We start from the raw sequence: 12,111 nt of genomic DNA, 5'->3' as shown, positions 1-12,111 counted from the left end.
GATCGAATAAAAATAAAACTTAAAATTTCAACTCAAAATAAAAATAAAACCTAAAATAGATCCAAATTTGTTAAAATTTTAAATTTGCTACAAACATTACGTTTAACATCTAGATATAATAAATTATAAAAATCTATGTTCAACTTAATTAAATAAATCGGATTCTTTGTAAAGAAGTTAATGAAAATATAACCCTCCCCCCCCAAAAGTAACTCTAATTATTGATTTTCCAAATACTTTAACAAAAATTATTTCGGGTAACACACATTGTTCTAAAAAGGGATAATCAATAATGTTCAGGAGAGTAACCTGATTAATCGGATAATCGGTGATTAATCAGATTGAATAATCAGATATGTTTAATAAAATATAAAATATTTAATTTACTAAACTAAAATTATTATTTTAAGAAGCGATTAGTTAGATTATAAAATCAAATAAAAAAAGTATATTGAAATGATTAACCGGATAATTATTCAGTAGAATCGTTGATTTTTAGAACAGAATATTTATGCGCGGACATAAAAACTGCACGACACCGTTTTATACAGTTTCTGTGTTTGTGTTATGTTGCAGCAAGACAAAAGTGAAAATCAAACACAATCAATCTACTTTGAAACATGAACAGGTTTGTCTCAGTCAATACACTGTACACATATTTATTCTCTGTATTGTTTTTTTTTTCTATGTGTAATCTTTATTTAATTTAGTAATTTAGAACTGAACATGTATGTTATTACATTAGAACACCTGTTGATTTATAGCAAATTTCAAGTATACATACATACATACATATGTATTTATGTTCATATTATTTGTTAGGTCAATTAGTGTTTGATTCTTTATTATTATTATTGTAATTGTTTATTTGGGCTTAATAATTAATATATGAAATTTAAAATTTTGTAATAGACCATTTAACATTTTCTTGATGGTACTAAATACAACTTAAAGTTGTGTTTGTTACTTGATGTTGATGAAATTTCTCCCATTATGTTTTTGGCTTTGATTTCGTAAATGGGGTGTTTAACAATAAACTTTCTGAATTAGGTTGGTTGCGAAAAATATCACTTCAACCAGTTATGGATGGAAAATAATGCGGAGGGCATTCTGTAGTGATGTTGCTTCAAATGTGTCTGGTACTAGCAGCAGTGATGCTATCAATGTAAGAATATTAACGATGTATCTGCATTGTTCTAGCTGGTTCTAGGCTTGTCGAGAATGATGATTGCATTTTAGTTGTTTTTCTGCCTCTAGCCTTGCAGCTTTGTTTAATTCTGTTGGAACTCTGAAAGTGTGGATTCTTTGTTTCTAGGTATGTTACAAATTGTTGGGTAATAGACGTAAGCATCAAAACTGGGGCATTATAGTGGCCTACTGCCATGTTAACAACCTTTATGTAGATAATAGATACATAGTAAGTATGATATGATGTTGTTGTCTTCTTGTCACTACTCACTAGTGGTGTAAATGCATAAGGATCTCAACGGGGTACCTTAGTAAACATAATAATAGGGATTTTGGCACAAGCAGCATATTTTAATCAGGACTTCAGGTATTTTCTACTAGAATTCAGTGTTCCGGGATTAGACATATCTAGATCGTAACTAAGTTACCAACTTTATAACCATTAGATAATTTTGTAATTTACTTCTGTGTCTGGTTAGAATATCATATTATAACAGACATTCCTAAACAGAGCTATACTTACACATCCTGAAGTAACTTTTGTTCACATTGTGTAAATAGATACAATTTTACATAGTGTATTCTACATAATCTCATTGCAATATTGTGCAACAGAATTAAATATTCATGAAGCAGTGTGCAGGTGAGTATTTATTTGTGGAATAACTCAAGAGTATTTTGTAAATGGTAAAAAAGAGTTGACTTGTTAAAGTGAGGAATATGTTACCCAGATTTATAAAGAAGATCGCAGTGTTTCAACCTTTTTTTGATTGTTAATAGTGCCGACAGAACTAGGTAAACTTACATCTATGCTATCGATACTTATTGCACAAAGCGTAATGTACTCTACAATATTTCAGGACCATGGGGCTAAGCATGAACATGAAACTGCTGCTCCACAGTTTGACATTGCTATTATTGGAGGTGGCATGGTTGGCATGGGTTTAGCTTGTTCTTTGGGTATTTGTGTTTTTCCGCAGAACTTTTTACTGTACAGAGCCTTTTTTAATCTTCTGGGACTTGATAGTATATGGATTTCTACGCTTCTCTTGTAAAATGTTTGTTCATTCTGAAAAATACTAATACAAGATCAACTTGTAAAAGATAAAACTTCCTTTCTCAGCATTTTATTTTACTTTTGAATTTACACAGCCACATCAGGAAAATAAACTGACATACCTTCTCTTATTTAAATTGTGACACAATTATTTCATCGGATTCTATTATAGAACTAGCATGGTTATATACTCTAATTACAGTCTCCTACAGTTTAGAGATTCTAATGATAGTCCTCTTTAGGTTCACTTTAAATATATTATCATCAGCATCTGTGATACCTCCCTATATCCCCCTTCTGATAAGTTAGATATGTGCTACTTATTTTCATTGTTCTATTGTTAAATTCAATTATCATTTCCAAGCGACATTTGCCTCTCAGCTGTCCCTAAGAATTTCTCACTTCAGGGCATGAATTTCCTTTAACATGATAATAAAATGATGATGTTTTTATTTTCTTAACAGTAAAGATCGCTAGTACTCCCTTCATTTCCAATTATTTGACCTCATCCAATAGTTCAACCAAATTTACCAAACAAAAATACCTTACGAAGATAGCACATATGTAAGGCCTTAGTACTTGTATATTTCTTTTAATAGGTTTCTTTTGGGGTAGATGTGTTTGTAAATTCTTAGGATTCAAATAACTGTTGAAGATCATGACGACCCCTTAAGTGTCTATTGTTATGTTTTACTTGAGATATGTATTCATGAGGTTGAAAGATATATGAGATTAATATTTATTGTAATTTTTAGTATGATATAGAGATGAATGCATGCATTTGATTATATTAGGTAGCAAGTAATTCTTGAAAAATTTGATAGGTGTTGTCAGGGTAAAAGTTAATATCTAATATTCTTAATTGATGGTGGATAATGACTAGGCAAGTTATATATGTTAGATTAGATTGTTTCAGGACTCGAGAGATGAAATAATTTATTTTGGCTCAGAACATAATAGTAAGAAACCAGTTTGGTGAGGTTCTGGTTTTCTGGAGGCTTCTGAATCTAAATTTTCCTACCTTTTTTTTTCACCCATCGTCCTATGTCATGTGATTCTTATATTACATGTCCCGAACTTTAAAATTGTGTCACGTATTCATTTGTATTGTTTTCCATCCTTTCGGCTTTCAGAATTTTCAGTAGTACAAGACTATTAATCATGTTTGGTGGTACGTTTTTTTGCAGCCAGAATGCCACTGACAAAGCACTTGTCTGTCGCCATTGTTGACAGCAATCCAGCTTTGTTGAATACTACTAGCATAAAAAAAGATGATCCACCAGATCCAAGGGTCAGTACTGTGACTCCCACAACTATATCTCTTTTCAAAGGTATTTCATAGTTTGACCTCTACGCTCTTTACACACGAGCCTCGGTAGCTGCATATCTGTTCTGCTAGCATTTTTAGACTAAGTAATCGTGATAACATGTCAAAATTTATCAACTCCATGCTAAATGAAGTTCTTTACCCAGCTATCTGCTTTAAATTTAGAACGTAGTAGGGTTAGAATAGAAGGGCACCTCCTAAAACTTTTAATTCTGACTTTGTTACATGTAAATTAAATGTCTTCTATTAATTTCGTAACTTGGAGGATAAATTTTGAATTTTAAGAATTCACAACATGTACATGTGTATATAAAATCCTGGAACAACCATGGGAAATTGTTTGGTTTTTTTATTTTAAGAAATAACCTATGTACTTATCTTTTGGATCATAATTTTTAAGTTACATTAAAATGAAAAAATAATGGTGTAGGTTCATCATAAATATTGGTTAAAGGTTTGTGTATTAAATATAAATAATGGTGTAGGTTCATCATAGTTGAGGATTGTGATTCATGAGTTATCTGGTTTTGAGATTTACTCTCGGTATTCCAAGTCCCTTTGTCAACCTGTAAGTTGTACCATCACCTTATAGGTTTTGATCAACCTAGTGTCCTAGATCAGATGACACTCAAATGTGTGTTCTTGTTGTGCCATGAAATCTGTGGATAGACAAACTTTTTACATCGTCATAATGCTCAGGGCACTACTTTTGCATCCTCTGGAGATAACGAACGTCACTACTTTTACTAGGATGTTTCATTTTTTTTACTTTGTCAAACACCATCCGTCTGGATGCACAAAAATAATATTTCCACAGCCTAATTCTAATCTCGCGCTATATATTTTTGTATTATAACTGCAGCTTTATTTCTATATATATGCAATATCAGTGGTGTAAACATAATTTATATTGTTGATGCTTCTTTCAAGCCATATAAGCTTCTACTGGAGTGGATAACTTTCTGCTTCTATATTTTGTGTTCTATTTGACTTTGCAGGTGTTGGTGCTTGGAAGTATATTGAACAGCTTCGACATGCTTATTTCGATAAGATGCAGGTTATTCCTATCCATGACGTATTCTCTACTTTATTACCAACTGTAATTATTTGTTTTCATTTCTGTACATATAATTTACATGTTTAATTTCCAGCGTATGTGTGAGAAGAAAGTGGGGATACAATAGGGATAAAGAGGCTTAAGAAGTGAGTTCACAGACTTGCTTAGGTCTGGTAATGAAGCTGGTGGTCAATGTTATATAGTCAACTGGGTTTTAGTTTGCTATGCCATTTAAGATAGAGGGCTTTGTGGGTTTGGGATAGAGGTTTTGAAACCACTCTTGCATTCTCCACAATAGCTGATATAGAAAATCTTCAGAGGTTGTCCAAGATAGAAATAAATTTTTGATGAATACTAAGAACAGCTATATTATTGTCGGGGCCTTTTTTTCCCCTTCTAAATTGCTATAATTCGTTGTTGAATAATATTAATTCAGTTCATAAAGCGGGCCGTTATGAAATATTTTGACTTTAGAACAACTTTGTTAAACATATTCAAAGCCTAATGGACGAATGTATCAATCATCTGTCGTAATTAATAGTAACCAATATAAGATCAAGTGGAAAACCCAGCAATTAAACAATTTTATACTGCCCCCTGAAAATTTATATTATAGGAATATGCAGGGCCTTCATATATTAAAAATTAAAAAGCTATTCATTTAACCTGTATTCGATATTATTGCGATATTTTTATTTAAATATTACCGTAAAATTGTTGAGCAGAAACTGAGGTATATAATATTCAAGGGTTTTTGACTCAGTAAAGTTAAATTCTATACTTTACATTTCTAGTTGAGAAATATAGCATCTCTTTTGATTTTTCTCTTAAAAATATCGTATTTACTCTCTGATTTATATTATTCCCACAAAGCCCAAGCATGTATTCAGCACAAAAAGGAAGTTTGGAAGATTTTTGAAGTAGCCTTGATTTGTTGCATATAAAATCAATACTGCTTCGTCAAAGTTTACTTCTTTTTAGCATTAAAGCTGCAATATGTCAGTATTACTGCATTCTGTACTAGCTTTTCACCTAGACAAATAAGGCGTCCATATGTAGGGGGTGCAAACCTAGCTGATAAATTAAACCTAGAGAAATTTTATTAAAATTGCAATTCAGTTGCACTAGATTTGGGATCCATAGTAGATATTAGAATGCTTTATCCCCTATAACTTTATTATGTCTTATCTTCTTATTGGCATTTTTTCACATACAAGCTAATATAGTTTAATTATTATTGTTATTAAATCTAAATCATGTTATTAATCTAATCCATTTATAAGTTAGTAAAGGCGCTGTCATAGAGATATAAAGCTCTTCTACTCTAGTATACCCTCTTCACGTGAAGCCTGCATGGCGAAACTCTTGCAGGGTTGAATCTGGACCTTGATGATTTCTGAATGCCTGATATATTTCCCGCTCATCTTATTTAGGTCTGGGACTATACTGGGCTTGGGTTCACAAGATACAATGCACGAGATGTAAATAAAGAAGTGCTCGGGTGAGAACACAGATGAAGTGAATCATATAGTAATAAAGTAATGACTAGAAGCCGTTTAATAGATAATCCTTGTTTGGACTTTGATCCAGGTGCGTTGTGGAGAATAAGATCCTACATAGATCTCTTCTGTCATGCTTGCAGGTACGAAAACCATGGTTTGCATTTACCTTAAACTCTTTTAAGCTAAATAATGAAACATGATATATTTTTTCATGTTCCGAGTTTATTAATTTCTCTTTACAGATTGATATAGTCTTAAATTTGTTTGGTAATTATATAAAATAATGTTGATTTCATTTCCATTTTTTTGTTGATTTTCATTTTCTTCTCCTTGTTTCAAATATTCATAGCATCTATAATTTTGGAGAAGAAATGTATATTTCATATAGCCATGTTTGTTGCATATATGGTGAGTGTAACCTAGCTAGAACCTTTGCCCCTGTAACTAAAATTACCCGTAAACCCTAAATATAAATTGAATACTATTTGGGATATCTTTGAAAGGATCTTTTTATAAGTTAAGCTAAGACACTCTTTCTGTATAATTTTAGAATACAGAACAAGCCGTAATTGACTGATAGGAGACATAAAACGTAAATAATTATATCTATCTTTTCTCCTGAAGCTGCACAAGTTGATTGTAGATATCTATCATTAATGTCTGAATATATTGGTACTCTATTAAACTTATAAGGTAGCTGCTCCTCTATACTGACATTTTCTGTGGTCTGAATAATATAACTCATGTAGGTATTTAGGTTGTCACTTGTGGCCGACCCTTATTGATATACCAGGTTAGGAAAGAGTGAATAATATGCTCAATTGTTTTCTGTGTGAGAGCTAGCGAGTGCACAGCTAGAGAGAGAATTAAACATGAAATCTTTAATTGGGGGAGAGTGGAATGTAACTGAATGGAGTGAAAAATTGTTAACAAAATTCTTGGAGAAAGAAATTGGAGATAGGAGGTTAGAGTGGAAACAAAATGAGAGAGTGAAACTTTTCTACGATGAACACTGTGAAACAAATGAGTAGAATGGAGTATTCCTTCTCAAATTGGGAGTTCAAGTTTAAGTTTAGATGGCTAGAAATAGAATACAGGAAGTAATGAAAATTAAGAGTGTTTACCTATAAATTAGAAGAAATTTTTGTTCTCTCCTCTTCCCAATTTCATCCACCCCAAATAGATACAATGATAGTATTTAAATGCTCATCTATTTTCTTACACATGTTGGACCACAAAGATGCTTTAGTGTTTACTTGTAAACTTCTTTAAGTGATTTCTTATATCTGTCATGTAAGTCTGCCACAGTTGACCAAAATTCAAATAGCTGTCTGATTATAGAGCTGAATGGTAACAGGACACAGATCTACAGAAGACGATATTTTCATCTCGATTAGATTCGATGATTTCTGGTCCAACCTCTGCATCAAAGGCATTGAATAATATAGCAGCGTCCACAGAAGCATTGCATGAAAGGGGAAATTTAACAAAACTGAAACTGAGTGACGGCAATAGTTTGTATGCAAAGCTTGTGGTAAATTCAATCCCCCCACGTAATTAATATGCATGCTTCAGTTGGATCTGAAAGACTTTTGTTCTTTCTCCAATGATAGGTGATAGCAGATAAGGATCCTTCACATATATTTAATTTGCTCTAAAAGTTTGGTGCTTTCTAACAGGTTGGAGCTGATGGGTCCAAATCACGTGTTAGGGAATTGGCTGGCATCAAAACAACTGGATGGAATTATTCCCAGAATGCAATTATCTGTACCGTAGAACATACTGTGGAAAATCGGTGTGCTTGGCAAAGATTCCTGCCTAATGGCCCACTTGCACTTTTGCCAATTGGCGACAGGTACAGCAACATTGTTTGGACCATGGACCCTAAAGAGTCACTAAGTCGAAAAACAATGAATGACGATGAATTTGTGAGAGCCGTAAATCATGCTCTGGATGGTGGCTATGGTCCTCGACCGAAGCCACAAGTATCTGGCAGTGGAGGTATTTTCTCCTGGCTTGGGGCAGATGTGGCATCGTCAAATAAGTGCTTTGAGCTTCCACCAAAAGTAGTGAGATTGGTGACAGAAAGAATGGCGTTTCCATTATCTTTAATGCATGCAAATAGTTATGCTTCAAAGCGTGTCGTGCTAATTGGTGATGCGGCACACACCGTTCATCCTTTGGCTGGTCAAGGTGTGAATATGGGTTTTGCCGATGCATTTGCTCTTTCCAAAGTTATTTCTGAAGGTGTTGCAGTAGGATCTGATATTGGGGAGGTGTGTTATCTTTAACTCCTACTTATGAATCCATATTAGTTTAGTTATATCTTGTATAATCATTAGTACTTAAATGGATATTTGCAAGTTTTTGTTTTTCTTTTAGATTTGTCACTGAAATTGATTAGTGGTTGGCATAAAGCTGTTTGGGTTTGTTTTAAGAGGAAATCTATACAGATTGGAGATGACCATCATCTTACATTTTGGCTAAAAAAATTTCATTTCTTGTAGGTATCTCTGCTAAAGAAGTACGAAGCAGATAGAAAAACAGCCAACATAGCGATGATGGCAATTTTGGATGGTTTCCAAAAGGCATACTCAGTTGATTTTGGACCATTGAATTTTATTCGTGCTGCTGCTCTCTATGGGGCAAACTATATCCCACCACTAAAAAGAAATATCATCTCGTATGCTTCAGGCGAGCATAGACTGCCTATATTCACTTGAAAAACTGTTGTAGTTAACACTTGCATATTGTTAAATATAAATAAATTATCATTAATGTAGATAGCATTTCAGGTCAGTGTAATCCAATGTAAGCCAATGTTTCCTGCTTGTAGTGCCCAACTTTTCATTGTAAGACTACCGGATATTGTTAGGGGGACAGATATCATTGTCGTCTATGTGTGCCAAATTAACACAATGTAATGCTTAATCTTGAATTGCTATGTAAGAGACGGTACCAATGGAGCGTCTAAACTCTGTATCAATCTCAATTTACGTCGAGAATTGATTACATTACTGTATTGAACTATTGGTCTCTGGACATAGAACTGTTGAAGAGAAGAATGCTTATACATATAAGCTTCTAATGTAATACAGCAAAATAGATATACATATATTACATTCCAATCTTCCTGCTGTCTGAATGGTAAGCAGGAGAGGAATGCTCAGTTACGGAAAATAATCAAAAAAAGGTACCTTAATACAATACAATGTATGGTTCAACCCAACAAAAGATAGGGAGCAATGTGCAAGTTTATGTGCATATGCTGAAAAACATCCTTGTGCTTGATCAGCCTGCAGTTAACACTTGAAACGAGGGCATATTGACAAAATTATGATCAATGCAATCACAACGATGATACCAAAAACAATTAGTTTGATCTTCATGTTGTGGATCCACATCTTCCTTTTCATCTTCGTTCCTTGTGTCCTAAAATCTTGCGCCTGATGTGTAATTCAGTTGCGAAAAAAAAAGATCAGGTACCCGTAAGCTGAGGGTGTGTTTGACATTGTTATTGCAGACGGTAACAACAGTTTTTTGCTGAAAATTAACTAAAATAGTGTTTGTTAAAATTAAAAAACTACTTTTCTAAAACGTGTTTTTGGCTTAAAAGCTGTGGTTAGAAAAAGTAAGGCCCACATGCTTTTCGTAAAAGCTGTTTTTCAGCTTTTACGGGGTAAAAGCTTTTTTTGGCTTTTGCGGGTAGCACTTTTACGGGAAGCAATGCTGATTTCACCGTCAAATCTCATCAAAATCATTACTTTTTATAATTTTTACATCAAAACATCCACAAATTAAAAATATTACCAAACAATCATCTTTTTTTTCAACAACACTTTTTTAACCGGCACTTTTTCCAACAGCACAACAATTTTTAACAGATCCCATAAGCAAATTGAACTGAATCTCTATGGTAAGTTGCAAATCATGGACAGCAATGACTAACCTGTGAGCGGAGATTATCAGTTTTATCTACCAGCAATTCAATCTTCTCTCCACGGTCAAGAACCTGAAAAGGCCATGAAATTCTTTTACTAAAGGACATAACATAAGCACATTAGGGAAAAAACAGAAAATAACTGATAGAACTCATTACATTCTGCAGATTAGAACTCATTACCTTTTCAATATTTTCCATCATTACTCCCTTGACTTCAGTTACTTGAGCTTTAACCTTAGCAATCTTGTCGATTTCTTCAGGATGATCCACACAATACTGCATCTGCTCTTTCAGTTTGGGTCTGAATAATTGAGAAGTTAAGGATATGCAAAGACAGTCTTTAGAATATAAACAAGTTCAACATACTTACCCAAACTCTTTACTTAAGCTTTTCGCGGAAGCAGTTTTAGCCTTTCCACCACCATATTTTTTCATGAAATCTTCTTTCACTCGCACTAAAAAGGCCATGGGAGTTGTCCTGCCAGCAGACTCAATGGCCACAACACAGTATGCTGAAACATCAAACACATGTCATAATCGAACCCAGAATCTGAGACGACAAGGCAGAGCCCTTACCGCTAGACTATCTCATCTTACTCAGAATTTTGTCAACTAGGTTCATGAAATCAACAAAATCTTACATGTATTTTTTGCATGTAGGGCTAACCCTGCTAAACCAATCACTTATTTTAATTTAGCTAATACCTGTCTAGACCTCAATGATATTTAATGATGGGTGATCATGTTTGAAGTAGTTTTTCATTTCACAATAAAATTGTCAATATTTTTTGTAACACCCCAGTCTAATATCGAGGAGATTTGAGACTTTTGTTCAGTTTATAAGGCAAAGTATTACTACTATGTATCCCAACAAATCATGATTTTTTGTGGGTCTGTGGTGGCACTGGTGGACTTATTGTTTACCCAAGTTGGCTGCATTTGGGACTGTAGATTTCGGCTTATTTCGGAATCGGGATTTAACCCGATTTTTGAAAAAAGACTCGGGATTTGACCTGTCACATTTTTTATCTTCCTTAATTCCTTCTGTACTTCCAAATAAAGAGTCACAAAACAACAAATATTCTAGGCATGCTTAAAATAACCTACCATGCATGACAGATAAAGTCCTAACAAATATTTGGCCTATGTAGGGAACAATCAGGGACGGAACCAGGATTTTTATAATAGGAGGATCGATCCAAGTTACTTCAAAATTTTACATTAAAACTTTTATGATTTTGGACAGTTGGCAGAGACCGATGCTCATTCTGATCCCCCTAGTTCCGCCCCTGCAAACAATCATGCAAATCAAAAAGTATAACAGCTACATGAAAAAAAAAAAACTTACTGAATCCATTTTCGACAAGATAATTGAAGGTATGTCCATCACAAGTGTAATTGAATTTGTTGTTGGAAGAAGGAAGCTTTTGAAGGCATTGAGTGGCGACGGAGATGTAATTACCGCTGAAACCAGAGTACTCTGCTAAAATCACCGTTCCCCGAGCCACGAAAGCATAAATCAGTGACTGTTGGCCACGTCCCATTCTTCCGAGCTACGACAAAACCTAAATATCAACGCACCATACAATTATTGATGATGAAGAAGAAGAATAAGAAGGGTTTGAGGTAGCTAGGACAATGTTTTGGTGTGCCTATGTTTGGGAAGCATGGAACATAACATACATGCATGCAAACGGTAGGATCAGAGAGAATTGTGGGGATTTGGTGGATTCTAACACCATTATTTCATTTTCACTAATTTAAATAAGTATTTAGCTAAATATATAAAAACATTAATGCATTAGTTTTTCCATTTTTCATTCAAATTGAAATGCAATTAGAGCTTTTTGTTGACAAATAAACATCATGTAAAACAAATAAAAAAGTTAAAATGTTTAATGAGAAAGTCAATGTCAAAACTAAAATAATCATAGTCTTTTCTATAATTTTAAATTAAAAAATGTATTTTGGTGATAAAATCAAACTTCAACTTCAATATTAGTTCCATTGTAGGACCAAACAATTTTAAATTTATCT

At 33.5% G+C, this 12,111-nt stretch overlaps 2 protein-coding genes across 2 annotated transcripts; one reads left to right on the top strand and one right to left on the bottom strand.

Moving 5' to 3' along the window:
- The first annotated feature begins 503 nt into the window (after positions 1 to 503).
- On the top strand, positions 504 to 8,913 carry LOC141675261 (uncharacterized). The gene is made up of 10 exons (XM_074481973.1): positions 504 to 628; positions 1,051 to 1,165; positions 2,049 to 2,148; positions 3,433 to 3,576; positions 4,571 to 4,629; positions 6,063 to 6,130; positions 6,220 to 6,271; positions 7,489 to 7,665; positions 7,811 to 8,407; positions 8,639 to 8,913. The coding sequence occupies exons 1-10, from the start codon at positions 621 to 623 to the stop codon at positions 8,852 to 8,854; spliced, it is 1,536 nt and encodes a 511-aa protein (XP_074338074.1). The 5' UTR covers positions 504 to 620; the 3' UTR covers positions 8,855 to 8,913.
- A 295-nt stretch (positions 8,914 to 9,208) lies between these two features.
- On the bottom strand, positions 9,209 to 11,717 carry LOC141675269 (putative vesicle-associated membrane protein 726). The gene is made up of 5 exons (XM_074481983.1): positions 11,423 to 11,717; positions 10,445 to 10,586; positions 10,255 to 10,375; positions 10,081 to 10,143; positions 9,209 to 9,577 (listed from the first exon to the last, which is right to left on the bottom strand). Exons 1-5 carry the CDS (start codon positions 11,616 to 11,618, stop codon positions 9,434 to 9,436), a joined length of 666 nt encoding a protein of 221 aa, XP_074338084.1. The 5' UTR covers positions 11,619 to 11,717; the 3' UTR covers positions 9,209 to 9,433.
- Positions 11,718 to 12,111: the final 394 nt, after the last annotated feature.

Source organism: Apium graveolens, chromosome 1, assembly GCF_009905375.1.
Source record: "Apium graveolens cultivar Ventura chromosome 1, ASM990537v1, whole genome shotgun sequence".
NCBI lineage: Eukaryota > Viridiplantae > Streptophyta > Magnoliopsida > Apiales > Apiaceae > Apium > Apium graveolens.
The sequence above is the reverse complement of the archived record's forward strand: the minus strand, read 5'-3'. Positions and strand labels throughout refer to the sequence as shown.

What these genes read in the sequence shown, in the direction of transcription:
- LOC141675261 (XM_074481973.1), top strand. An exon ending in GCAGCAGTGATGCTATCAAT is followed by an intron (nt 1,166 to 2,048) that starts GTAAGAATATTA and finishes ACAATATTTCAG; the next exon opens with GACCATGGGGCTAAGCATGA. An exon ending in GGGTTTAGCTTGTTCTTTGG is followed by an intron (nt 2,149 to 3,432) that starts GTATTTGTGTTT and finishes GTTTTTTTGCAG; the next exon opens with CCAGAATGCCACTGACAAAG.
- LOC141675269 (XM_074481983.1), bottom strand. Translation starts at nt 11,618, where the DNA reads ATGGGACGTGGCCAACAGTCACTGATTTATGCTTTCGTGGCTCGGGGA. An exon ending in TGATGGAAAATATTGAAAAG is followed by an intron (nt 10,144 to 10,254) that starts GTAATGAGTTCT and finishes TGGCCTTTTCAG; the next exon opens with GTTCTTGACCGTGGAGAGAA. An exon ending in CTGATAATCTCCGCTCACAG is followed by an intron (nt 9,578 to 10,080) that starts GTTAGTCATTGC and finishes ATTACACATCAG; the next exon opens with GCGCAAGATTTTAGGACACA.